General features: G+C 37.0%; 3 protein-coding genes across 9 annotated transcripts in view; 1 reads left to right on the top strand and 2 right to left on the bottom strand.

Annotated features, from left to right (window-relative positions):
* The window catches only part of Sap47 (Synapse-associated protein 47kD), a 47,161-nt gene extending 41,213 nt beyond the window's left edge, over positions 1 to 5,948 (bottom strand). For 2 of the 3 annotated variants that reach the window (XM_070660293.1, XM_070660292.1), the window contains exons 1-3: positions 5,602 to 5,945; positions 3,016 to 3,216; positions 2,480 to 2,565 (exon numbers count right to left, since the gene is read on the bottom strand). In XM_070660293.1, the coding sequence (XP_070516394.1) occupies positions 2,480 to 2,565; positions 3,016 to 3,216; positions 5,602 to 5,747 (433 nt within the window). In that variant the 5' untranslated portion in view covers positions 5,748 to 5,945. Of the gene's footprint in view, positions 1 to 2,479; positions 2,566 to 3,015; positions 3,217 to 5,601 lie in introns of all 3 variants that reach the window. The other variant, XM_070660291.1, reaches the window with a different exon arrangement.
* A 471-nt stretch (positions 5,949 to 6,419) lies between these two features.
* Positions 6,420 to 27,825, top strand: Ubr3 (Ubr3 ubiquitin ligase). Of its 2 annotated transcripts, none has more exons than XM_070660268.1 (28): positions 6,420 to 7,325; positions 8,683 to 8,896; positions 9,004 to 9,132; positions 9,474 to 9,754; positions 9,889 to 10,133; positions 10,249 to 10,366; positions 10,464 to 10,870; positions 10,949 to 11,104; positions 19,401 to 19,582; positions 19,663 to 19,802; positions 19,943 to 20,085; positions 20,238 to 20,404; positions 20,491 to 20,734; positions 20,858 to 21,014; positions 21,316 to 21,546; positions 21,615 to 21,770; positions 22,126 to 22,286; positions 22,394 to 22,853; positions 23,232 to 23,377; positions 23,468 to 23,614; positions 23,716 to 24,024; positions 24,142 to 24,370; positions 24,517 to 24,732; positions 24,851 to 25,119; positions 25,332 to 25,688; positions 25,842 to 25,973; positions 26,056 to 26,195; positions 26,345 to 27,825. In XM_070660268.1, the coding sequence occupies exons 1-28, from the start codon at positions 7,082 to 7,084 to the stop codon at positions 26,460 to 26,462; spliced, it is 5,898 nt and encodes a 1,965-aa protein (XP_070516369.1). In that variant the 5' UTR covers positions 6,420 to 7,081; the 3' UTR covers positions 26,463 to 27,825. The 2 variants fall into 2 exon arrangements, with proteins under 2 accessions (XP_070516369.1, XP_070516370.1); XM_070660269.1 differs by having other exon boundaries at positions 6,425 to 7,325; positions 9,489 to 9,754.
* Positions 11,452 to 18,790, bottom strand: Orion (chemokine-like protein orion). 4 transcript variants are annotated; one of them, XM_070660276.1, is made up of 9 exons: positions 15,821 to 16,865; positions 14,341 to 14,953; positions 13,960 to 14,101; positions 13,534 to 13,674; positions 13,192 to 13,409; positions 12,783 to 13,000; positions 12,421 to 12,659; positions 12,189 to 12,318; positions 11,452 to 12,112 (listed from the first exon to the last, which is right to left on the bottom strand). In XM_070660276.1, exons 2-9 carry the CDS (start codon positions 14,845 to 14,847, stop codon positions 11,779 to 11,781), a joined length of 1,929 nt encoding a protein of 642 aa, XP_070516377.1. In that variant the 5' UTR covers positions 14,848 to 14,953; positions 15,821 to 16,865; the 3' UTR covers positions 11,452 to 11,778. The 4 variants fall into 4 exon arrangements, with proteins under 4 accessions (XP_070516377.1, XP_070516379.1, XP_070516376.1 ...); XM_070660278.1 differs by having other exon boundaries at positions 16,019 to 16,865; XM_070660275.1 differs by lacking the exons at positions 14,341 to 14,953; positions 15,821 to 16,865 and adding an exon at positions 18,016 to 18,790.
* Positions 27,826 to 27,915: the final 90 nt, after the last annotated feature.

Here is a 27,915-nt window from a genome sequence, read left to right as displayed (position 1 = left end):
CGCCTTTGCAACTTGCTCTTTGTCCGTGAGACTGGTTGGCAAAGCGCTGATAGAAGCGCGATTTCCGATAATACCATTCTAAACGCTTCACCGCGTTGTACGCAAAGCAAAAGCGCGTCAAATCGAATAAGTGATCTCCGCTGATCGTAAGTTTCGCCCAGAAGAAACACGCGGCAACGTGAAACACTTATCAAAAGAGTAAAACACTCGAAAATAACACAAAATAATTTTAATTTTTTAGAAATATTTAATAAGAATTTAATTAAGAGAAAGAATATATTATAAAAAAAAAGAAAGAAAGCAATGTCAAAGGTCTAAAAATGTTTCTTACGTATTCAAAGATTAACGTTCTTCAATTATTTACGAACAGAGAGATGAATATGTATTACTGCGGCAGCAGTATCCGTTAGAAGGCGAAAACACTTTTCCCGATGAGAAAGGGTTTACGTGCGAAAGAGTAGCCACAATTTCAAAGTAATATCGTGTCTTTGCCGGACCTATACCATATACAAAAAAGTTCGCGAGATAAAAGGTGTATGAATAATACAAAGGCAATTTCCGAGAGAGGAGATACACGGGCATCATGTGTGTGCAAGCGCAAATAACCGCTCAAGGCAGAAATCGAATTTTCCACGGGCATATAGAACGATTTAGCGGTGTGCGTAATCAAAGGACTGACGACCGGGGCAAATTAACCCGGCGATTGTGCGGCCCATCGCAAACGTGAGCTAATGTAAAGAGTTTTTAATTTGCTAATTTGTTTTGCACGTGGATCGTATATGAAACACGAATAACGTAAAAGTAATCTAACGTAGATTTTAACGCGATCGTATTACGATTATCGTGATCTCGTATGCGTTACACAAACCGGGTGTCATTGCACCAAATCAAAATTAAAACTGAACGTTTCAGTAACGAAATTTTGGTGCGCTGTGAAGATTGAATCCCGCCCTGCTTTTTGTACAAAGTGATTGAGAGATAAAAGTGAGATAAAAGTAAATACAGAAAAATAAATCTGTCGTCTAAATAATCGTTCTCGGACTAAATTTATATACGACCTGACGTAAATACTCGAAAAAAAAAAATTTCTCCATACGTCGTTGCTTCCGTATTTCTACGCATTTCGTTCTGAAAAATACTCAGAAATGCACCGTGTCGAAAAGCTTGCTTGCTATAAGAATTTTTCTGATTCGGACAAATAAGAGTACATCTTACAAGCGAGGCAAAGAGCAGAGTGCGTCGCGGAGGCGTTTTCGAAATATTTTACTCGTTTCCACGAACTTATCGCGCTGTTTTTTTTTTCCCTTGCTCCCTAACGTAATGTACGTTAGTTTATTTTCCTTTATGCCACCGAGGTTCATATAAGTATTCTATGAAATATTCCGTTTTCACGGAATGAAATACCATTGTTGCGCGAAATGCTTCAACTCGTGCGAGGAGAGTGGCAAAAAAGTAATAAGACGTGTAAATATAACCCGACTAGAGTTAAAATTCGTAGAACAGTAGAATAATTATTTATACGTATTGAAGAAAGAAATAATTTGTATCGTTACGTATGCGCGAGCGAAAAAAAGTGAATTTTCGAGGTGGAACGCGCCATGAATTTTGTGTAAACTGTGAAGAGTAACAAAGCACGACCTACTTCAAAAGGAATCATTATTTGTCGACTACTCGGGGACTGTTTTGAGTAACAATAAAATTCTTAAGCCGGAATGTTAGCGGAGTATGTGCCCTTACGTTAATTTGAAGATTTTTAATTGAGCACAAATGCAAAACGCAATCTTGGAGAACAAAGTTACGCCTGCTCGAAACTTGTAATAAAAATTTTCGTAGATCTTCGAGAGAATTCTCGGAAAATGAAATCGAGTACCTATTGTAGGGTAACTAATTAATACCACGGATATCAGTGTATATAAACTACTTCTATACAAGATCTCCTTGTATCTACAGCCAAGGATTTAATTAAAACTTTCCATTGTAATTTTCAGACCGGGCATCGAGTTGAAGAACCGATTAATTCTTGTCTAACGTAGTGTAAAGGTCCGAAAATTGCAGCCAAAATTTAATATCCCGGTGGGCATTTCTTTTTTCAACGCTGTAAAGAGTATAAGATATTTGTTTCGAAGAAAAAGCCGCGCGGTGTTCGAGAGAGGTAAGTTCTACGTTCGAGGGATTTACACGTCCGTATTGCCCGTACGTGCTTTCGATTTCGCTTATCTAAAAATAATTTAAGCAAAACGCCATTTTATGCCAGGCTGCAGCGACAAGGAAAGCTGACGCGGGCACGTCGACACGCGTTCAAAATGATATATACCCGGGATTTACCGAGGCGGCCTCGTGAAAAATACCACATAAGACGCTTTAATCTTGCAAATACCGATGTAAATGGCGCGCAGAGTGATTTCTCGGCGCGAGTACGACGTCGGTCATCGATCTTCGCGTCGAAACGACGTATTCGCATTAATGTCAGAAAACTTACCGGCGCCAAAAGCCTGCTGTCCATTCTTATCGTCGGTTGGAGTGCCCTCTAAACTCGCGGGACCGCTGTCCGCTCCACCAGTCGCACTGTAAAAATATTTTCACCGTCAATTCCACCGTTTATCCAAAAAGATTGAGCGGGACGCTGCGCTCGCGAACGGTAATAGCATTAAAACCGTTGCATGTGAAATATTGGATTTCAAAAGTTTTCAGCGTTGCAGAGAGCACGTACAAAGTGAGCGTCCTTCGAGATAATGAGACGTTGTGTATCTAATTAAAGCGACTCGACTCTTTGACAAAAGTATGTTTCCTCTTGACTCTACGATTAATCGAACTATGTCACATTTGTCGGGACAAAGGGAACGAAGAAACACGCATTAAATTACGAAATTTAATTTATCGTCCACACGGAGCGATATTAAATTAAAGAAAGTTACGATGAACTTTTAATCCTTTTTTTTTTTTATTTTATCTTTAAAACTTTTTTACGTCAAGTCTTTTGTCTGTCATGTCTGCCGATAGATACGTCAAGCTTACCTGCTCGCGTCGTCATCCTTGACTTGCTCGTCGACAGGAGCCTGACTTTCTTGAGGCTGGCTCTCTTCTGTTTCGGTTGGGGGTGGAGCCTCACCTTCGGCAGCCCCGGCGCCGCGACTTAACCCGGGTATACCGCCACTCAACCAGCCAGACATTTGATTCTTTACTCCAGCGAACATTTCCAACTTATTGCCTTTCGGGCTGCAAGACAAAAAATTGGTAAACTTGGTAAGTTGGTAACAGCAAAATAGCTTTAAGTTGATAACAAAAGATAAAAATTATATTTCAATATTGGTACAATTGCATTGTACAACAATTCAAAAATTTTCTAACAAGTGAATGAGCTCGAGATTGGTATAGATGCACATAAAAACAAAAAAACAAATAAAAACATATAAAAAGAATTTTTTTAGTCTCGTTCTTATTTAATGCCTATGTCCACCGCGTAAAAAAACGAGAATCGCGTGTCGTGAATCACGTTACTGCAAAAAGAAGTCAATTCAAACGAAAGTCCCGAGTACAAAGTTAGTTCTGCGATTTCGAAATTTGTAAAACACGAAATCTGCGCAATATTCCAAAGGGAAATGGAAACCTTGAATATTGCGGATTAGGAATAATGGAATATGAGATAATTGTTCGTATTGACGCGAATGCGTTTAAGTGATTAATCAGGCGGCGCTAACAGGGTGGCGTTTCGCAGCAACGAAAGCGATAGAAGCACCTGAGTAATGCAACTCAATTGCAATGCAATTTTCCGGCCGTGCGTGTTGTTATAAAACACCCGCACGGCAGATGCGGAATGAAAAACGGATATAAACGCGCTGCACGATAAACCGCAACGCACAACTGATCGATTAATTAGATTGGCGCGGAGAGAAATCGGATTACACGGGCGAGCGTGGGCTCGAGCGGAATTACAAACGCGACCTTTTTAATCACCTCCTCAAATTCGAGCGTAAAAAAGGTTCATCCCGTTTAAAAACTTCTTCGCTCGGTCAAAATTTTATGTCCCACCTGGGAGACGTAAAAAGTATAATTTATACGGCGCAGAAAATCGTCTAATAATCAATTGAAGAACTCGCAGAAGTGCGAGTCCTGTCGGTGCTAATTACGTTCAAATTTTAAATTTCGATTATGAGATTAACGAGATGTGCGTTAGGATGTGCCAGGCTCGCAAGAATTGTGCAGTCCAATTTACATACGCAATAGAAACGACGTTGTATTTACGCAACGTACACAGATGTATCGTAAACAAGTTTTGATTAAAATTTTGATTCGATTAAAAAAATTTTTTTTTTTCTTTTTCTTATCGAGAGGAGAATGAGCCGAATTATTGCAAATAAGGTGCCGCTGCAATTTCCTATTTCGCGAATTCCGATCGAACGTGCATCTCATCACGGGGAGATTAATTTCGCGCGATAGTGGACGGGTCATTGTGTGCGTTGACATTTGACGCGCTGCTATTTCATTGCTCACGCACGATTTCGCAGGAAATGCACAGTCGGAGGACAAGCAGTCCACGCGTTATCGCGCCGGAAGGGGCTTATAAGAACATTTCAGTTGAGTACATACTGAAGAACACATTGCAATCCCGGGATTAATTGGACAGGGTGCTTCGCGGCGATTCAAACGGACGTGGGAAAATTTTTTTTTCCTCTCTCACAAAATTTTATCGAGATTACATATTTCACGCAGCAGCGAGATGTGTGTTCGTACACGTTCATCAAAAAGTAATCAATGAGATTAAAATAAATAGCACAATTTTTATTAAATAAAAATAAAAGTAAAAATAAAAATAAAAACGTGCATTTACTCCTCGCTATTTATACTAGATGTAATTGCAAATGAAACGTTGGCAAATAAAAGCTCGGTTCGTGTTACAGATCCGACACATGATTACGTATTACGATTCTGGCCGTGAATTTAAGCTGCCTAATAAGTTAAGGAACTTCGGAGAAAAATAATCACGCGTAAAATCCGCAAACGCGCGTCGACCAGATCTCGGCGACCGTGGAAATTGCAGGAAATTCGGCATCGCGCTAGTTTACGTAAGTCGGGCGTTATTGATCTAATCGCGAAAACGCGTCTCGCGAGGCGAGGTTATGCCGCTAATTTCGAACGCGCGCTCTGCCCGAGAGATCGAAGGTAAAATCGCGGAGGTTTCGTTCTTCCAGGCGAATCGAGCGACTTGACTCGCTGACCTCAACAGAGCTGCGTATCGAAGACAAAACTGATCTCGTACGTATTTACCTCGGCGCAGCATCCGTCGAATTAACGAGGAATCGTGTGGGCTTCGAATCTCTCGTTGTCGACGAGGGGATCGGGGAAGGAAGACCGCGAAGGGGAATCCGCGTCCACGCAGAGCCGCGCGGAGGATCGATTCGCGTAACTGACAAATTCGCGACGCAGTTGGGCAGTCGCGCGCGCACGCACAGCGTAGAGCGACGGCAACGAGATAACAGAGAGAGGAATCTATCCATGAAAATCAGTCGCGACAGGTCGCCCGGCTGACGGATCCCCTGGCCGCCCCCCTTCCCCCCCGCGAAAACGATGTTGCAGGTTATGGCTGAATAAAGCGAGGCGTACCTGGTATTGTTCTTTTTCTCGAGATCGCCGGCTGTCTCGACCTCCGGAGACGTCGGCTTGGGCACTTCGGCGGGTGTCGCTTCGCCGCCGTTCTCGGGCTTCTTCCCAATCCAGGTTGACACCTGATTCGTCAGACCGGAAAACATCTTGACGATGCGCGTCGACGAGCTTGGTTGGAAGTCCGCTCCTCTCGCTCTCTCGCCTCACTTCCTTCTTCGATCGAACGTTTTCTGCTCACACTACTCGCTGATATCGAGCTGAATACGTCGCCGAGGATCTCGCGGCACCGGAGTAACGGCGGATATAAGAATACCTCGGTCCGTCCTCACGACAGTGCAGCCAGCCACGAACTGACGGGGGAAAGGAGGTAACTTGACGTCGCAAGATAGGCCGCGTCTTTTTGCACATGCGCTCAGCTAGCGCATCAGAGAATGAGTTTTTGAACACATCGGTGAAGATAAACTTTTGTTCACTTTTTTTCTGAGCATCAGTTGAGTTTATTCTTTTTTTTCTTCACGATGCGAAGAGAACAGATCGACGCTAAAACAGAAAAAAAATTAAAATGTCAGAAATAAATGTAGGATCGCGGATGCAGTTGTGATTGGTCGCGGTAGGTCGCTGGCCGCGTGCAGTCAGTACGATACGGCCCTAAAAACTCGGCTAACTTCGCTGGACCGCGTCGATAAGGCAGACCCGGTCAGCGATCTTCGGGGCGAGCAGCGAGTCGAGTGGACGCGCTAGTGGGGCTACCTTGATCCCACGTCGCTTTCGGTCATCGGTTCTTTCGTCTCCCCAATACTTTTTTCGACGAAATGGCCAATCGGTCGATTCGCGATCGTTGATCATCGAACCTCGCTGGTGCGCTGCCTCCTCTCCGCCGTGGTAATCGGTGTCGGTATCCGCGCCCGTGTCGTGTCGCGCCTCGTCGCCTTCCGTCTCGCGGAGTACCGTGTCGTGTCGTGTCGTGTCGTCGCACGGACGCAATTTTGTCCGCTGAGCGCAATCGGGGGTCCGTTACGAGTAATCGTCGCGTTACTCCCTTCGTTCTCTTCCGTCCCTTCGTTCCCCCGTTCTGGTGTTTCGTTCCTGGAGAAGAGCACCGCGGGATCGTCGTGCGTCTCGAGTCGTCGTGGCCCACCGTGCATGGGATCGTGGCGCCGTGAACGTTAACGTCGGCCGACGTTAACCGCGGGGGGAGCCGGATCCGGTGTCGCCGACTTCGTCATGCCGTCGACCACGGCAGCAACGGCGGCGATGACGGTGACGGCGACGGCGACGACGACGGCGATGTTCGTCGAGTCGCGAGGGCCAGCGCTCTCCCGCTGCTGATATGGGGCCACTGACCGAGCGTTTGGTCCTGGTCCGCGGGCCCATCTCGCTTCGAAAATAAGCAAAACTCTTTAGCGGCTTTGTGCGAGGAGACCGTGAGCGTCGACGACGACAACGACGTTCTCTTCTAAGGTAGGCAACTGGGCTCAGGATGGCATCGACCTCCAGCGGTACGTCGCCCGACGTTCAAGTGCTGATGGGCAAGGGCAAACGTGGTGCGGCAGCCTACATCAGCCTGGCCACCGGCCGGGACACTGGCGGTTGTCCGCCGTACCTCAACGAGCTGCTGGACGTTCTGCTAAATCCCAGCAAGCCCATTGACGACTGGGAGACCATCGACTGGTGCAAATGGCTCATGGCTGGTGGCCGGACACCTGACGAGTTTGCCAGTACAGGTGAATATTTATTCTAGCAGATAAAGTTCTGTGATAGCAGGACCTGCAATTATAATAATAAGATCAAGCTTACGCTACGTAATGCTCGTAATTATTAAATGGTACAATCGAATTATTAACACGAAAAACATAGCTTGTTGCAGAATTGTAAAACTTTATGAAAATTTGTATAGATTTGCAGAAAATTTCTATTTCGTTACTTGTTGCATTTATGGTTTGCTTTTATTTATTCAATGGTTGTTATATTAGCAATTTATATAAAACGGCAAATAAAAACTTATTGTAAGGCTTGCTGTAAAAAAAATCTGATTCTATTTACTGATATAGTGAGTAGATTAATATTGTTTTGCACTACTGAAATATTTTACAGCTCGAGATAAATTGCCAGTATCATGCGGCAAATGTTTATTGACTTATTGTGAGAGAATTTATATATTTTATTATAATTCAAATTTAACTATGATTTTACTAAAATGTTACAAACATTAAAAATAAAAAAATAATTTTTTTAATATAATAATTAATAATTAATTTTTTCCATGATCACCATGTCTCCCGGAATTTAATAAACTACAAAGAATTAAAATTGTGCTAGTATTTAATTTTTATAAAGTTTTTAAAAAGGAATCCTTAGAGAAAAAAGTTTTGTTTATTAAACTTTTTTGAAATCCCATATAAGTCTACTGTTACACTTTTTTTTTAAACATTTTATTGGAGATATTTTAAATTATATAATAATTGTTAAAGTATTGGCTTCTTATTTAAAATATTATGAAAATTCCTTGGTGTTTAGGTTTAACAATTTATAAACCGGATCAATTTCTTAATTAAATAATGGAATCTTACGATAAAGTTTTATAAACACAAAAAATAATCGAGTTATTATAGCGAATATTTTTTATTACCTTAATAAGCGTTTTTATATACGTCTATTTCATATACCTCATTTGCAAGTGCACTTGAATAAATTACGCGCATATATAAATATATAGAATTTGCGTATTTGGCAACACTAATTTTTCAGATAAACATATAGTCATCAGAAGACAAGTATAGAATTGCAACTATAGTCGATGACGTTAGCTTAACTCGTGTTACAAAAATCACATTGAGCTCTGTTTTAAACTATTATATAAGAACAATTATACGCATAAAAATATTAATTTTTATAAAAATGTAATATAGGCGAGAAAAATATATTAAATAACATTCAATTTACTTACGATTTATAGCTATGATGTATATTAAATATTAAAAATTTAATTACAGAATAGCGAAATTATTTAAAAACTATTACATTACATAGCAATAAGTTACAATTGTTTTATTTATTAATTAAAAATTCTTTTTTTTTTAGTACGTTCATACGATAATGCTACTACCTGTGGTTTGGTATGGACACCAAATTTTGTAGCGTATCGCTGTCGTACATGCGGCATATCTCCCTGTATGTCTTTATGCACCGAGTGTTTTAAGAAAGGAAATCACTATCGTCACGACTTCAACATGTTTCTCAGCCAAGCAGGTGGTGCATGTGACTGTGGCGATACGTCTGTGATGAAGGAGACTGGGTAAGATAATTAACACAAGTAACTTATTTTTTTTTACAGTTATTAAACGTATTTTTTAATTATTTTTCTAAGCATATTTTTAACTTTTAATTACTTTCGTCTTATAGATTTTGTGATAGGCATGGGCCAAACGCTGCTGTAAATAAATCAGTTGCACCGTCTGATTTAATGTGCGTAGCCGAGGCAATGATGCCCAGAATTATTCTTCGACTTATACAACATTTACGTGAAAATTGGTATGTTGAACATAATACTTTAACAAAAGTTCACTATGGGTTTGTTCGCGGATTACTTTGTAGCAAATGAAATAGGGCTTTCGGCTGTACTTTAAACACATTTAATGTATATTTTATCTCTGACCCTTTGCCACATGATATAAACTGATATGCAGGTTTGTGAATACTTTAAAATTACACAACTCGTATTATTTTTAGAATTAAAATGGTTTTATCTTAAGCGCAAAACGTTTTTAAATCTATGTTTGTTTTTATTAAGACTTCTTTAAGTTTAATATTTGGAGCAATATTATAATAATATTGCAATATATGTTAACAACAGTGCTAATAATTGATTATAGTTTTGAATATTTTAGTAAAATGGGAGTGCCAGATTATAGAGGTGCTATACATGAAGCAGATGCATACCTGACCATGTTGCTCGACTTGAACAATATGGGCGCATTAATGAGGCATGTTATGACGTCAGCTCTCACGAATCCGCAAAAGTACCGAGGTCTTATGGATCCATCCGTATTAACGGGACAAACTGAGTATGATAGCTATTGCCAAGATAGCAACAAAATATATCAGCATGCTGTGAAATCGCTACCAAATCCCGAACCTCCGGATGAATATAAAGGTAAATGATAAAATTAATATTATAATATGTATTAATTAATTCTAGTCGTTAATATAAATTATAATAACTGTTATGATGGAATAATTTGTATATTATTGTATATTCACCTTAATAACAATTTATTTATTTAATAGAATGTGTATCACTTCAAGAGCACTTAGAACACACTACATTTTTGGAAGAACTAATGTTCTGGACTGTTGCCTACGAGTTTCCGCAGAAATTGGTCTGTTTACTTCTAAATATGCTGCCAGATCCCGATTACAAGGAAGCTTTAACTCGCGCCTTTGTATTACACTACAGCAGAATTTCGATGATGCTTGAACGTTCCACGGATCCCGACACATTGAGCAATAGAGTTGTTCATGTTAGCGTACAGGTAACTTTTTAACTCTTGTTATTTACAACAATAATGTGCGTGACAAAATTTTATCTGCAATTTCTTTGTATTTGTTATAATGCAAGTTTTAATTTTTTATTTTTGCATTTTTTAGCTATTTAGTAACGAGAAGTTAGCATTAAGAATGGTTGACCAATTGAAGTTATTACATGTTATGGTTATTAGTTTGAAATACATGATGGGCAAAATACTCATTCAAAACACTTTGCACGGTACGTAAAAATCACAAACAAAATAAAATGTAGACAGAATTATTTACTCGTATGTTTAGAAGACAGTGAGATAAAAATATTTATTTTTATATTTTAGATCCGGATAAAAACTTTCATTATGTCGTCGATTGCGGACGTCAAGTAATGAAGGAACATTGTTACTGGCCATTGGTTTCCGATTTGAACAATGTGCTCTCACACAAGCCGGTCGCTGTTAGATTCATGAGCGATAATACTCTCTTGGAAATGTGGTTCGACTTTCTGTCTATGTTTCAAGGCATGAATGTCAATCAGAGGGAGTTAAGTCAGCACGTTGAGTTCGAGCCTAACACATATTACGCTGCATTTAGTGCTGAGTTAGAAGCTAGCGCGTATCCGATGTGGGCTTTAGTGTCGCATCTTCGTGGGCCTGAAAGTGCAGCATTAAGTCGACGAGTACTTACTTTTTGCCTCACAGCTTTGCAGGATTGGCTTGATGCTGTGAACTATACACATCCGAATGTGGTGAGTGTAACTTTTTTTTTTTTATATTGTATCTCAATAAATTTATAATATATACATTCTTTTTTTCTGTTTCTTTAGAGTGATAGTTTACAAGTATCGTTTCATCTACCGCTTCATCGATACCTCGCGGTGTTTATGTGTCAAGCGATTAGACAACAGGGAGCTACCTTGCGCGAATTATTGCCGCCCACGGATATGCTACATCTTCTCATGATGCATCCATTGCGAGTGCAGGTGAGTGTACATTTTCTTTTTATTTTAATTAATCTTTTGCATATCTACGATAACTTTTTGAATTTTTAATAGAAAATCTTTAATTCGATTTTTATAAATTTTTGGTAAAAATACATAAGTTATTTAATATTAATTCGGTTTCTTTATTTAAATAATTACATTAATAGAAATGTAATTAAAGTACTAGTATGCAAAAGATTAATGGTTTCAAGATAAATGAGGATTTTTTATTGACTGTATATATTTCTGATACATTATTTGCAATCGTAAAGTATTTACGCAGACATAAATTTCATCAATTATAATAATTTGTTTTAAAAGATATCTATTAATAGACACATATAGGGAAAATTTATGAAAGGAGTTTATATTGTAACATACATATAATATTACGTACAAAAGTATTCAGTTACAAATTCGGCTATAAAAATTCTAAATAATGTTTATTATGAAATTATATACTTAATCTGAAAGACAGTTAATAATATAATTTTATATAAATCACGATATAGCCATAAATCGTCATGATATTTGACAATATAAGTTAATGTCAATATTTCGTATGCACACGATGCACATTTTTATTTTTACCTCAATACGTATATAGAGGTTCTTGGCAAATCACAGATTCTTTAATCGTAATTTCGATAAAGTATTGAAAAATGTGAAAACTTCTACGAGGCTTTTATTTCATTCGGAGTTTCAAGAACCGGTGGTGCTGGTGGTAGATCAACCTGCAAGTGTGGCGCGAAATTATAGGTAGTTAATTTCAAGGCGACAAATCCGCCTGAACCTTTTCGACCCTTGTGAAAGATACCGGCGCCTGACAGCGGTACCGGTGGGTTTGGTGTCACCGGTTGAATGTCGAGGAAGGGAATCGTGCTTTGTGCGGCATCCTTTTGTCGGTCACTCGGTGCAAAGTTTAAATATTGATTTTCATTAGAATCTGGTACGTTTGGTGCGGAATTGCGAATCGGTATGTCAGGTTCGACGTAATTTAGCTCGCTCCTAAAAATAAGTATAATGGTGTTATCGGTATAGTATTATTGAAAAAAATTCTAAACTGTTAAAGAAATAATCTAACCTGGTAGTAACGTCATTGCTATGCCAAAAGCTTTTTTCTGTGGGTTGAACTAATAATCCAGATGTAAAATTGAATGGAGATATCATGATTTCCAAATTCAGGCGACTACCAACCATTCGGAATCGAATACCTGAAATAGAGTTTGTACAATAGATTTTTTTCAACGCTTTATATTTTATATAAGAAAAATATGAGCCACAGAATGGTACAAAATTTACCAGGATTAATTTACCTGTCAACAGATGATCTTGCGGCGACGTAAGATCATCAAGATCCAAAGCGCGTTTTTCCCATACCAGTGTGTGGTAGTCAACGTTGTTTCTAATCTTAGAGTCCATGATCGAAAACTCATCGACTGGCTGCCACTCGATTGTGGATGTATTAATTCCTCCACGTGGAAGTAGCTGACCTTCTTGAATTTGTATATGAATAACTCGATTTACCTTCTTTAATCTCATCCCTGTTATAACTCTACAGGAAATAGGTATTATTTTTTCAGTTATCTTCTGTAGATTATCTTCTATTAATCTTGTTACATGCTATTAAAAGGATTGTATAAATTTTTCTATTATCGAAGTCATTGATTATTCTTACTTATTGTTTGAGATGTCCGATGTCACGGATCGGAGGCTGAAATATCGGTGGGAACTCGAATTTTGATCGTCACAATAGCAAAAACAATAGCTACAATGCCAGAAAAGCCATCGCCACCAACTATCGACTTTAATCGGATTTTTAGAACACGTTTTAGTATTTCCATAATGAAGATTATTTTCATACTCAATATATTCGTATCGTCTGTCGTATGCGTCCTATATGCAAAAGAAAGGTTTAAATTAGTGAATTATTGCATTAGATTATTTTGTTGATTACAGGACATAATTTTTTTTAATTTACAGTATTTTATTAATAACATTTTTTCTATTTTCAAATAAATAATTTCTTTTATTCGTGTTACTTGTAAATTCTTCAAATAGAATGTGTTTATTAAAAAAACACTCACCGAGGGGCAGATCGACATATCAGAATCAATATATTCGCAATTTAATATTTTGCCATTACATTGACGTTGTTTTGCGCAAAACTGATCCTGATAGCAACCATATACTTTAGTATATCCATAATAACCGCAGTTTTCCTTGCAAGTGCCTTGGCTATTTAAATCGACTTCATTTACGATATATCCTTGGAATAATTGTTTCAACTCGGTATAAGTTTTATCTAAATGAAAATTTGTATAAAAATCATATATAATTAATTATCATTTACATTAATAATCATCACCAGCCATATTTTTACGACGTATATCTATATAACTTAATTATTCTAATTTAGAAGATTTTACCTAACTCGTGCACACTCGGATCGCATCTCCAAAGACTTCTTGGAGCAAATGCCATTGCTGTTTTTACAGCTCTCAATGTCTCGGACGTTCTTATTGCATATTGATGCTTTAACGTTTGTATTTCCTCATTGAAGTCACTACCTGTGCGTAAAAAGTTTATCAGAATTAATATTAATTAACTTGCTTCCTCGATTCTATTTAATTTAATATGTTTAATTTTATTTATTATATTTGATCCGATTTTAAGATCTAAATAAAAATATAAGCACAAATTTAAATTTCTAATCCATAACTTTAATTTGAAAGAGGTTTTTAATTAGCTATTATTACATTTTGGAAAGGATTAGTTTTGAGATCACTCCTGCACATGAAAAGTGCTACATGTAGGGCACTATGTGCTTAAACGTGATCGTCGGTACCACGTACCTTCATTGTACAAACGTAATAGCATGTATGAGAATTGAATCATAGTGTAACCCTTGATCTCCGTCAGCGCTACGGCATTATACAAATTGTACAGCAGTTGTTGCGGTGATTGCATCTCATTGCACATTTGGTTTGACGCTTCCTGCGCATATAAAAATAACTTACAAATCTTTCTAAGACAAATACATGTATGTAAATTAAAATATTATTTGCGACCAAAGAAGTCACTTCGTGGTATATAAATTTTAGGCGATGTATTCCTTCGATGTATATATACTGTAAACTTTTTTTAATTTAGTTCTTTTTTTATTTTTAGAGAAAAAGATATCTCTTTTGAAAAAATGTTATTTGTGAGGATAAAACTTTTACGGTCATCTGTACCTGAAAAGCCGCGACGAACAACTTTTCATTGACGATTGAGGACGCGACGCGATCAAGCGCTCGCGGAATCGCAGCATTCGGATCCCGCAGGATTGTCTCTGCTAAATTTTGAAGCTGTTTCTCATTGATCGGCGCGTTTAGTTCGACAATCTCGCGTTGCATCTGCCGGAAAACTCCGTACAGTCCGTTGATGCCCTTGATCTCATTCTGAGCTCGGGCCCAAAGCCACAAGGAGTCTAAGGAATGCAGATAGCTCTCTAAAGTCGGTGGGAATTGTTCATCTATCTGATTGCCAAATTTTTTGTACGCTTTAATCAAATGCAGGCATTTCTCTCGCGTCTCAACGTTCATCCACTTCTGCTGATTGCTTAGGTCTTTCCTCAGCTCTTTCTCTAAATTTAACAAAGCTTCTCTGATCACGTCGATCCGTGATGCGTTGTACTTGATCGCGGCGAAGGCTGCTACAGCCAACGCTCCTAGTGTTAGCAAACATGCGAAGAATTTCATTCTCGGTGTTGGACCTTCGCCGATGATTCACTCTCACTTTACTCGCGATTTGCCGTTTAAGAGAATTTCAATCAGCTTCTTTGTTTAGTTTCTTAGACGAGTTGATCTGAAGATAAAAATCCAGGTTTGCAGAAAATTGTAATATAAATTATCTATCTTGGTATTAAAATTGTTACATCTGAATATATTATTTCGTTATTGTTCACTTTTAATTTTCATCACTTGTCATCGTATGCGTTTGTTAACGCACGACTTTAATTCCACATGCTTGACAATTAGCAAGATAAAATTGTACGACTTTGCACGTCAGTGATCTTGTCATTAACTGAGCGGAAAGATGTGTACAACGATGAGAGGGAGTGACACATGAGAAGAGGGAGACGATGACGCGTTAATATATGATCTAGAACTGTTAGGCACTACCGGGCGACAATGTTTTATTTTTCTGACGAATAGTACGGTTAAATAACTGTCAAGTGTGATAACAACACGAAATATCACGCTAACGTAAGCATTATTTATTCCTCGTGCTCTCTATCTCTTTGTAGTCCTGCTTGTATCTAAATTTCAATTCCAGAAAACCGAAATGACGCTAGTACTATTAAACGATACGAATAAAGAGTATTAGTTCAATTCTAGGAATTAAAATTAGCGGTAGTTAACATGAAATAAGAGCTGGAGATTGAGACCTATCATAAAGTTGAAAAAAAAATTGTACTTGTACAATAAAATATTCTATAAAAATTCTATTCAAGTGAAATTAAGCAGGAAATAATAAACAATAAAAATAAAATTTTCTATTTTTAACACTTATCGTTTATCATTAAAACGATAAAATAGCATTAAAAAACGAAAAGATTAAAGAAAATAATTGAGAAATATTATCCAAGGGTTGGATATATTTTAGATAATTCATAGATATCTCCTTAAGTCTACTTTCTAGAGTCCAATTTATGATTTTCTAATAACATACGTGTTTTACAATGGCATTCAGACCGTGTTTTTCTCATACATATTCCATTTTAATTTCTTTCTCTTAGCGTTTATCTCTTTTGATCGTTATTGAATCCATTGAAAGTAGAATGAAGTTTAACGAGGAATTTGTCGACAAAGCACTTTTCGAGGCACGATTACATAGAGTTGACGGAATATACGGGTAGTAAGCCTTTACTGTTTCGGGATCAGCGAGTAAAAGTAACACTGCCGTGTGGCCGACCGCGCTCGACTGGATTTCGCGTTATGCGTCAACGTTTCTGGCCCACCTCTGGCCTCCTCTGGTCTCCGCAGGCCCCCACGTTGTCCACAATCATAATGTTGTGTATCTCCATGCGCATGTGGTGCTCCACGCCCTCCTCTCGTTCCACACGGTACAGTAGCACTTGAAACGGTGATGTAGCATATGCGAAGCATACTAGCATGAAATGTTAGTCTTGTATGGTTACACGGAGAATTTCTAATTAAAATGCTAAGCAGAAAAGTGTTAAAACGCTGAAGGAAGGAAGTTTTTTATACGCTACGTGGGAAGTTAACCACATTAGAAAATTGTTGCTTGATCGACCTTAATATTTTTCTATTTGGGTCCCTGCTTAAACTCGATTATCCTCTTAAAGTCCACGAATCCATCAACGTAGCTTTGTTCGCCCGTCCGCAGCTCAACTTGCAAAAAGCTGTCTTTCTCTCTAATTATTTTTGTTCACAGAACGTATGCCAGACCGTATCAAATTTTTTTGTCTTCAAAAGTTTGCAAAGAGCGGTGGAAAGCGTTGATTTTAAAACATACTTGAACCGATATCTGCAGTTCTATCTTTCTTTCCTTGCAAGACGATCTTTGGCGTATTCATAAACGTCAGTTTGCTAATAAGTGTCGAGATGCAATCCGTACGTCCGCGGTGCATCAATTAACGCACGACAGCTCTAATCAAGTGACTCGCACCGACTGATTTGTGTTATTGCCGTGGCATATCCGGAGTACACCGAGTAATGACAAATTTCCGTCGGCGATTTCCCTTTTCTTTCACGAATAATAGCGTGGAATAAAAATGCAGTCGGCCGATGCGACCGCTTCGTTATTTGATCCGAAGTGCGATATCATTCCTCAGTGCTTAATATCAGATGCTCACATTTAATATACATATATGGAGAGGTTCCTATTACGCTGTTATCGAACCGCAACTCGCTCCCGTGAAGCTTCGTCGATTCAACGTTTTCGTGTACGCTCGTGCTTTCTACGCTTCGTCGCCTGAAATCTAAATTTCGTTCACTTCCGACTGTGGTGGCTCGTGACTAATTTTTACATTACAGTCGCGTGACGCGACTACTCAAAGCCAGCGTAAGATCACGCAGACAACGTACAGATGATACTCTTTCCTGTTTGTCATATTATCACGTTGTGCTTTAGATACCCCTGCTGCGAACCTTTGTCACTTCATGCGCGTATTTGAGCATGTATTATTATTTATCTGCCGCATAAGAATTAAGCGAATATATGCAGATAAGAGGCACAATATATAACGAGTCTAATGATATAAAACGAAAATATAAATATATTATAATTGAACGACATAATTATATTTAATACATCGATAGTTTGCTTTTAATTAATTATGCGTAGAAATTAAAATCGTCTCAATCTTGTAATATGTTAAACTCTTCCGGATAAAATATTTGGTACCGACGATGGGATATTATTAAAACTTTAGTGAAGAGTTTCGCTTGTAGAATGAAACAAAGCACACGGATGAATTACGTCATATTTTCTCGGAAACTGCAAACACTGCCAGTGTAATTACTCTATAGGAATACGAACGTTTGTTTAAATTATTATTAACAATATAAAAAAAAAATTGACGGCAGTCAATGTTGTACAGAAAAAAAAATATATTCTTTTGATTAACGCGACTGAGTTCGTCATAAAAAAAATTCGTTTAAATTAAAACATTTATTTTGAAATAAAACTGAAATGAAATTAATCTGAATTAACGTTATTGTTGATTATATTTTCTTTCATCGGAAACAAATTGCAGCCTTGAATCAGGGAGATACAATTCTTTTAAAGAGGAAATATTTACTTCGAAGCTGGGCTCATTCAAATTACGTGATATTAGATGGAAAAGTCCGACCAGTCGGGCAGCTATTGAAAGTATTTTTATACGCGTCAAGCTTACCCACCTTCATTAGCTTAGCCAAAAGCACGAGGATGCTCCTGTCGTACACCCGTTGTTCGGACGGGACAACTAGCCTGTGCAACGATTTCAAAACGTCCGGGAGATCTCCCAATGCCGGCGACACACAGGTTTTGGCGAACTGCAATAGCGTGAAACGCTCGTATTTGTCCGGGTGGTCGGCGTACGATTCAAAAATCTTATACAGCCCCTGCACCTGGCCGATGTAAAAGTCCAAGTCCTTCATGCTGTCGTCAAGCCTGCGCTGCGCAGGCAAGTGCAGCAGTAGCTGCGTTAGGACCGTGTCGACTTTGTCTTCCACCCGGTTCTGATACTCTTGTATCTGGTCGGAGATCTGACCCATCCGCTTGATTAGCTCACGCTCCATTGTCTTTAAGAAGATGAGGTCTTCATTGAGCAACTTGTCATTTGGGATCAATTTTATCATGTCCCCGAAGTCCATCATCTCCATGGCCGTGCGGGCCAGCTTCATCAAATGGAACGCGTCGTCCAGGCCGATCGCGCTGGTACAGCCAGCGCAGGCCAGGACGACAACCAGGATTACTGCGGGAGTGCACCTGGACATTTGAAGGTAAACACACGCAAGAAAAGAAAGCGACGAAGATCAAGATGGTCGGACAGTATGGTGCGCACGCATTCGCTGTCTGCGATTGGCAACGCTAACTCGCCGGGACTACTGCCGTTCACTCTTGACTCGGTGCGACCGCTACGTACCGGGAATGGCAAAGTGGATGGGTAGGGGTATTGTACCCGACTACCTATGAATGGAGCTCATTCTTATTTCCTTTCTTCTTTATTGAATATCGCACACGAAGGTCTTGTTTTCTGTTTGTTTCCAATGAAACTAAAAAAAAAGAAACAAACAAAATAAATTATTTTTCTATCTTAGAAAAAAGATAAATACTCGAAAATTTCCAGGCACATTTAATAGCAAAGAAAAACCTTAAAATCGAAATTAATTTATTTTACAAATTTCTTTATTAGTTGCAAATAAGTATGTTATAATATACTTTAAAATTTTGTTATATATTTTATATGTTTATATAAGAACGTTATGTGTCACGCTCTTATATAAGGTTGTATGCGGTTGATTTAAATGCTATTGTGTGACTCGAGATATCAAGTGATTAAATCTTCTACGGAAAAGTGCAAATGTAATTTTTTATGACACTGATGTGTCAGAAATGAATGCAAATATTTAGCTCAATATGTCGCTTAACAGCTTCATAAGAATTTTTTTTTTTGTAATTAAACAACGATAATGCAGTCATTACATTATTATTATTTCAATGTATTTATAATATTATTTAGCGTTTTAATTAATTTTTATTGAAAATTAAAATTATTTAACATACATTTTGCTTTTTTCAGGTGGCCTTTTATGAAATTTTGAATGGATTATGGGTTCGCAATGGATTGCAAATAAAGGGCCAAGCAATGACCTATATACAATGCAACTTTTGTAATTCCATGGTGGATGCAGATTTATATTTGCTACAAATCTGTGCCACAAAATTATTACCAGATGTTTTTCTGAAAACCGTGATCGAAAAGTAATATCTTTTTTCTCGTTTTTTTTTTACATTAAATTAATAGTATGAGTAATTTAATTAAAAAAAAAATTTTTATACAGATTTCACGTGAGAGAATGGATGAGTTTATGCCTGTATCATGTCCCGTTAAATGAACTTCTTGAGGGTGAACATGATACTCCGATGTTGGAAAGCTGTCTAACATTCTTGGCTACATTGGTCAATGTCAGAACAAATCTCGGTAAGGTTCTATCAATTCTAACGTAATTCTCCTATAAAGTTTTATATTTTTTAATAATTAATTTTATAATCCTGAAAATAATAGAACAATTATTAATACAAGAATATAATATTATGGTATTTATATTTTTTTTACACCAGGTTTATCAGATCCTGAAATGTCTCGTCTTGAAATGGTGACCTTATTGTGTATGGGTGATAAAACGCATAGTCAATTGATGGAACTCATGCCGGAACGCTGTGGTACTACTCAGAACAGGGACTTCGAATCTGTTTTAGCTGATGTACGTTGATATATTATTTTAATTTATTATTTTTATTTTTTTATAATTATTTTCACATTTCTTAATTGATATACATTATTTTAACTTTACGTTATTTAAATTTAAATTATAATATCGATTCTGTTTTACTTAATAAAATTATATGTTTATAGGTAGCGCAATATAGAGCTCCGAATCTCGAAGCAAGTGGCAATATGCAACAAGGTATGTACGGACCAAAGGCTCGCGTGTGGGATGAATTGTTTGATCCTTTACATGTCCTGTTGAGAGCAGTTCATAGAAGAGATTTCCAAGTATCTATGGATCGTTTCACAGAATAGTATGTATTAGTTACATATATTTTAAAATGTTCTATTTTTGTTACAAATATTATATATAATATTATATATTTTTTTTTTAATACAGTGTGAAGCAATCGGGCAAGCTAAAGAACGGCGCAACTCCTTGGCCACCATTCAGACATCCTGCTCCGGTTTCATCGGATTACGATGACCCTCGCATTGTTTTGCGTTCCAGAGTTTTTCACGCTATGATCTTGATAATACTCTATAAGGCTGTGAATGGGCATAACATATCAGAACATGTTATGGCATTGGCTATTTATCTTTTGGAGATGGCAGTTATTACTGCGGAACCGCCTGATAAATCTGTAAGCGATTTTTTTCAAGTAATTAATCGTATAGTAATAATTTAAGTTCAAAGTTTCTTACAATTTATATTTTTTAAATTCGTAATATGTGTCTATAATTTTATTATAATACGTTTTTTGAAGGTGAGTCCGTTATGTCAATATACCGGTGGCACTTCTCGTGTGATAAAAGATATGGATTTGGCTGGATGGTACGAAAGTGATAGCTTGTCCGAAAATCTGAGGACAGTGATACCTCGAGTAATTCTAGTCCAAGAGTCGGAGCCTAGCAGCTCAGATAGTGAGTACAGTATACTACATATTATTATAGTATTCTTTGTTTTATCTCTCGAGTCGTTCCGAGCGAATCTAACACACCCCGGGTGCGTTCGAGAAGACGCCACTCTTGCAACTCGGCACCGTTCTCGTATTCTAATGGTACACATTATAAAAAGAAGACAGTGTCGAGTTGCACGAGTGGCGTCTCTCCAAATGCACCCGGTGTGTGTTGGGCTTGTTCAGACCGACTCCCGAGAGATAAAACGAACAATATTTATGTATACTAATTTAATACACTTATTAATTTATTTAACAATGATTAGGCGAATTCGAATGGGAAATTCAAGGAGAGATGAGCGAAGTTGCGACATCTTTGATGCTGAATGATGGCGCGGATGACGGCGCGGAGGAAGTTTCTTTAGAACTGTTGGGATTTTCTGTAGGCGCTGTTAGAGATGACAATGGTGTGTCAAGCGCAAGTGCATCATCTTTACCGGCTTTACTACCGTCAGTAGAAACTGCTACATCTCTGCCAGCATTACCGTCAACAAGTGGTTAGTAAAAAATTTTAATGGTATATATTGTCGCATTAATTATTAACAAATTATTTAATAAAATATAGTGGAGTATGATGTTGCAATTGTACCTGAAGACGGAATCGTCGCCATAGCTCGTAGTAACAGTGAAGATGACTTAACGATACCTATGCAAAGAGCTTTACCACCATCTGGAGAAGAATCTATGGCTCTAGCAATTGAATCGCCTCCTTCACCAAATAGTATGTTTTTTAACTTTATAATTTCTTAATTAAAAAAAAATTCTTGTTACAGTTAATTTTATTAAATTTAATTATACAAAGTGTTCCATAATAAACGGACACTTTCGGGAATACGTAGAATTTATCGAGACAAGAAAAAAAAGTCGTATGCCGTTTTAAATTTTTCGTGATAATAACCGAAATATAAATTTAAAAAATATTAATACTAGTATCTCACCGCGTGATTTACTTGACGCACGAATTAAACGACCGATTATCGGCGAGACGAGCAAAGACGCTCGATCCGCCCGCGTGTTTTACGTAGTTTTATACAAATATATTTTATTCAATTTATAACATTTTAATAATAATGTAGATATAGTCGGTGGCCAGCCAGCATTACCACCCGCTCCTCAACTTCCAGCAGTTATGGCCGGAAATGAAATTGTTACAGCGCAACCAGTTAATTATAGAACTACAGAAATCGTTCCATCTACGTCGAATCCTCATAAACATTTTAAGAGGAGAGAGCCACAAGTAATACAACATCTTTAACGATATTTTACTTTCTTTTCTATTTCTTATTATATGTATATCATTATATTTGTAATTCATTGTTAAAAATATTTATATACGTCTTTCAGATCGGACCAATGCAACCGCAATCTGTAAAATTGGGCGAGAGTATTATCTCTTTACTATTAAAGTTACATTCTCAATTATCGGGTGTACCAGACAGCTACAACCCTGAACAAAATGCAATGTCTGACAATGAAGCTAGTAGCAGCAGCAGCACTAACGATAATAGTAGTAACTTTTCCACGTCATCGATACCTAGTGAATCACGAATTGGCGACGGACCGTTTTTTATATCGCAGCTACTTAGAAAAATAGCGGATTTGGATCCCATGTGCAAACAAACAATTATCGAGACTAGGAATAAATTATGGCCCCGTATGCAGGAGTGCGAAGAAGATGAACAACGCGAAAGAGAGAATCGTGAACGAGAAGAACGTCGGAAAAGAGCAAAGGAGAGGCAGCAGAAACTGATGGCGGAATTTGCTAGCAAGCAGAAGCAATTTATGGAAAAAGCAATGAAAACCGGTAAGTTATGTTGTATATATATGTGCGTATATGTACACCGAAAAGGAGATATGGCGTTTTCTGCGGCGACAGCGGCTATCGTACGTAACCCTAGGCGGCAGAGGCAGGGAATGAGAATACGGGAGGAAATCAGTCATCGGCAGCCGGCCGGCGCGGTACATATATACGGCACATGCGAAACTCGACGCACACGACTTTAAAGTTACGTTCACTAGCTGCTGTCGGCGCAGCAAACGCTGTATCTGTTTTCCAGCGTGTAATGGCAAATTTTTTTTTAAGTGTAAAATTGATAATGATTTATTCTACAATAAAAGTATAAATTAAAATTATATAACACTTATGTTAACTATGTTAATAAAATCGGTTTTTTTTTTACAGAGGAAGCAGGTGCGTCTGGAATGGATTGGGATCAGGAAGAGAACGAAACTAAATTAACTAGTAAAAAAGAATACGATTGTGTGATATGTAATCAAACTACTCCTAGCAGTGAAGACAAACCGATGGGCCTTGTTGTATTAGTACAAGTAATATCCTTTGCCGCATACGTTTTATTTGCAAATATCTATAATCTATTATATACATTTACATATGCATATATGATTTTTTTTATATAGGCAACTAGCATTATTGGCCATGAACGACAACAATCGGATAGATTAGTTCTTCCCACGTCCGACGAAGATCCACCTATACCAAAAGGAGATACTCGAGGCGCCCATTTCGATCGTAGGATGGACGAAATGAATCGGTTATTCGATACGGTAAGAAAATTTGTAATGCACATAACACATTTCAGTATCACACATTGAAAATCTAGATATATTATTTGATCGCTAACCTTTTTATTGTATATTTTTTTTAGTTGTCTTGGTTGCTCTCAGTTAATTTAGGATGGGAAGGTGGTGTTCATGTTCAAACGTGTGGTCATCATCTGCATCTAGATTGTTTAAAATCCTACCTAGAATCTCTTCGTAGTCAGCAACGGCAGCAAAGTTTAGCTGTAGAACGGGGCGAATATTTGTGCCCGTTATGCCGACAATTAGCCAACTCTGTTTTACCGCTATCGCCGCAATTGGGCGAATGCTCGGCAATAGTACGATCTCGTCATGCATCTACAGAGACTATACTCGCAGATCTAAATACTTTTCTCAAAGAGATACAACGAAATCCTGTACGTATATAACTTCCTTGTAACAATTTTATTAATTAAATATATTTTAATTATTTATTTTAATGTACGTATGCATACATTTTAGGCCGTTTGTTAAATATATTTGTTATTTTTTAGGTCTCTTCGAATCTAGCTGTGGCAATGGGAAAAGCTATGGAAGATATGACGAGTTGCACGTATCTAAAGTATAAACAAAAGAATTGTAAACCTAGTCATCAAAGCTTGTTCCTTTTTGTAACGTCGGTAGCTCGAACTAATTTTGAAATTGAACTTGTACAACGTGGCGGATCGTTGTGCGTTCCACCACCTACTACAATACCTCTGACGCCTAAACGCGATTGTATAGGTACGTTATTTTATTTTTATTTCGATTTATCGATCAATTTAACCATACCTTACTGCGTAATAATTTATTTATTGTACGCGATAATATTTTTTGTCTTTTATAAATATAAAAATTCGGATTAGAAATAAATATGTATGTTTTTACAGTCGCGCTTCTTCACGTTTTGGCGATGCACGCTCGGGTGTTGACCACATGGCCAGTGCATCATGTATGGCAACAGCTATCTGGCATATCGCTAATGGAAGAATCGGCACCTTCGCTCGCCTTAACGCCGCACGAAAGACAGGTTCCATTGCTCCTGCGAGATCCGACCGCTATGCTTATTCAATTTATATTGCTTTTGCCGTTACACTTAGACCAAAGTACGTAAACGTATATCTTATAAAGATTTCTTTTTGAAAATCTAATTAAATATTTTAGTGCATATCTTAAATATATTTAATCGTATTAGAGTAATAAATTCTTTTTTTTTTTTTACAGCGTACTTTTCCGGCGTGGTAAAGGTCCTTTACAACTTGTTGTACTATCAAGTAATATTACAAATAAGCTGTAACTTCTCGCGAGCAGAGCGAAACACAATCCTAAAGAGGAGATGCAGCTGCGCTACTACACCCTCGGAAACCATACTAGCCGAGGTTATCGAGTACTTCAACGAAAGCGGACTGTATCCCGGTACGGACGATGACAAACCGTCTACGTCAACCTCCCCTACTTATGCCAGAGTGAAATCGCATTGCGTCGAACAACAGGTACGATATGACTTTTATTTAAATTGATTACTTTTAAAGAGAATTTTAGAATATATATACTTTTTATTTTGTTTCTCTTAGAGTTATAAACTTTTATAGAACGTCTTATATTTTTTTTACCTAAAATTAACTTAACCTTAAAAAAAACTTTATTATGCTACAAATATTGTTTAATTATTTTTACATTATTTCTATGTAATTGGGTTATTCAGATCCAGTCGTTGTGCTTACCATTTCTGCGAGTAGCTGCATTGCTGCGTTATCATTTATACGAGCAACCGCTACCACTGATCAGAACACAGCAGAGCGAATTTGTAAGACTGGTATATTACTTAGAGCTAGTCACAGAAGGCATGAGCTGGGATAGCTTCGATTCAACGGTAGCATTAAACTGGCAAGAACCAGAAGCGAGTGTCTCAGTGCCTCTCTTTTGGTGCGATCAATTGATTGCGTTTCTCGCCAATTGGCGAGGTCATCAGCCGGCTCGGAATTTAATAATGGAGCAGCACATATCGTGGCACGTGCCGAAATTACTTAGTCTTCCAAGAGAATATGAAAAAATTTTTACGGTAAAATAATAAAAATACATTATATACGTTGTGTTTAAAGATATTAAAAGTACATTAATTTAATTAACAGCAATAAAAAAGAGGAGAAACATGTAGATAATATTTAAAATATACTTAATACATAATAATCTTAATTTATATTATTATTTTCAGTATTATCACGAACGACAGTGCAGCCAATGTCATTCTGTACCACAGGAGATTAGTATTTGTTTATTGTGCGGTACTATTGTCTGTCTTAAACAAAATTGTTGCAAGCAAATGAATGTGTGTGAAGCTATTCAGGTGAGCATAATTTATAATATAGAAAAAAATTAGTTTAAGTTATCATTGGATATCGTAAAGCATCTAACGTTTATATGTTTAGCACTCCATTGATTGCGGAGGTGGAACTGGCATCTATCTCGTAGTAACTTCGACTTATATCATCGTGATACGCGGTCGACGAGCGTGTTTATGGGGATCTTTATATCTCGATGATTTTGAGGAAGAAGATAGAGATTTAAAGTAAGTATAATTTCTTGTAAGATATAAGATAATAATAATATGGGCAATATACTATTAAATATTAGATATTTGTTATTTTAATTTTTAATGTATTAAAAATAACAGCAAATATTAATACTAAATTCTATAATTTATTTATAATTTTGTAGACGTGGCAAGCCCCTGTATTTGAGTCAGGACAGATATCAACTTCTGGAGCAGCAATGGCTGGCGCACAGATTTGACCACACAAAGAAAACGTGGGTATGGCATCGCGACGCTCTGTGACCCATCACAATGCTGTCGCATATCGCTCGTCGCTCCTAATCTCAGAAACAAAGACTCTCCCTCTTTATCCCTCTCTTTATCTTACTCCTATGACTCAATTTATTCTCACACAAAATGCCTCGCCCTTTCGCAGTAATGTCCGTGCGCTTTAGAAACTAAGGATACTGAGAAAATTAGATCGTTTAATGGATATTGTATATTTATTACGCAATCGCGAATAAGTAGAAGATATGAACGATGAATGAAAGTATTAAGAAAGAAAAAACCACTCATTTGGGAGGAGATAATAAATTTTGTTCATATAACTGGGCGTTACGACTTGAGTAATACATACTAGATCTGTAGAAACTGTATGCTCTCAAATAAAAAAGAAAAAAACAGTTGTACATTGTATTTAAGTATATGCAGTTTTTATTTTAATTTTTCTATATAATTGTTAAAATTCAAGTCAGAGTTATAGGAAACGAAAATTTCGATCAAAAATACTTTTTTTTTTTATCTATAAAACAAAAAGGAACAAGTTTGATCCTTAAATATTTTTGTACAATAGCCATCAATTTCGAAATTAATTATAAAGAAAAATTAAAATGAGGTACTCTGTATATATATGTATACATATATGCATATAAGCATATAAATTGTCTTAATTACGAAACAAGTACTTATCTAGTATGTAGTGTTTGTACCTTTTAGAAGAGAATGATATGTAAGTAATAATCGGAAAAAGATAAGAGATAACTTACCTGTGCGTTGTTTAGAACGCAAAAACTATATTGAAACAAATAATTTCAGGTTTATTAATTTTTTCTATGTCACCAAATGCTTTATGAATATTTGTTGAACAATGTCAAATTTGTATTCTTCTTTTTAATGGCTTAGTATGTGACATGAAAGTAAACGATGCATCTTTATTTTCACTTTTAATAAATAAATTTATGAAAAAATAATTTTATTACTTGTTAATTTTATGATTTTACAAAAAGGTATGCTACTAGTTAGAAACTCGAAAAAAAAAGTCTATTGTCGAAATAAAGGTGCGAATTGTGGATCATTCTGTATATACATCTAGAAATCTCACGTTACAGCTTTAAATTTCGATAAAATTTATTCTAGAAAAAAAGTTTCTCCTCCTGTGCACTTTCATACTGTACATATGTAATAATTACAGCTCGCCACGCGTATTGTATTCTTAGTCAATGCTCGAAATGACTTGTATATAACTATATAATTATTTTTAGGATTGTGCTTACAATGTAAGAGTTTATCATAAAATATGTACGATTTAAGAAAAAAAAACCTGAGAGGTAATGAATTATAACTGTCAAATATGATCAGTGTATAAATAAAATACTTCTATGCAGAACATTATCTATCGTTTTTCACCATTAGAAAATTTAGTTTTAAACTGAACTTGATTTAATTAATAAAAATTTTTTTAATTACACTTTAAAAT

The sequence above is a fragment of the Cardiocondyla obscurior genome, linkage group LG08, assembly GCF_019399895.1.
Source record: "Cardiocondyla obscurior isolate alpha-2009 linkage group LG08, Cobs3.1, whole genome shotgun sequence".
Classification (NCBI taxonomy): domain Eukaryota; kingdom Metazoa; phylum Arthropoda; class Insecta; order Hymenoptera; family Formicidae; genus Cardiocondyla; species Cardiocondyla obscurior.
The sequence above is the reverse complement of the archived record's forward strand: the minus strand, read 5'-3'. Positions and strand labels throughout refer to the sequence as shown.

Bases quoted from the DNA above. Each gene is read 5' to 3' on its own strand.
- Ubr3 (XM_070660268.1), top strand. From the start codon at position 7,082: ATGGCATCGACCTCCAGCGGTACGTCGCCCGACGTTCAAGTGCTGATG. The intron at 9,755-9,888 runs GTAAATGATAAA...TTTATTTAATAG, and splicing joins ACCTCCGGATGAATATAAAG to AATGTGTATCACTTCAAGAG. The intron at 22,287-22,393 runs GTAATACAACAT...TACGTCTTTCAG, and splicing joins TTAAGAGGAGAGAGCCACAA to ATCGGACCAATGCAACCGCA.
- Orion (XM_070660275.1), bottom strand. From the start codon at position 18,594: ATGTCCAGGTGCACTCCCGCAGTAATCCTGGTTGTCGTCCTGGCCTGC. The intron at 12,319-12,420 runs GTAAATTAATCC...ACTCTATTTCAG, and splicing joins GCAAGATCATCTGTTGACAG to GTATTCGATTCCGAATGGTT. The intron at 12,113-12,188 runs GTTAGATTATTT...ACTTATTTTTAG, and splicing joins AGCAATGACGTTACTACCAG to GAGCGAGCTAAATTACGTCG.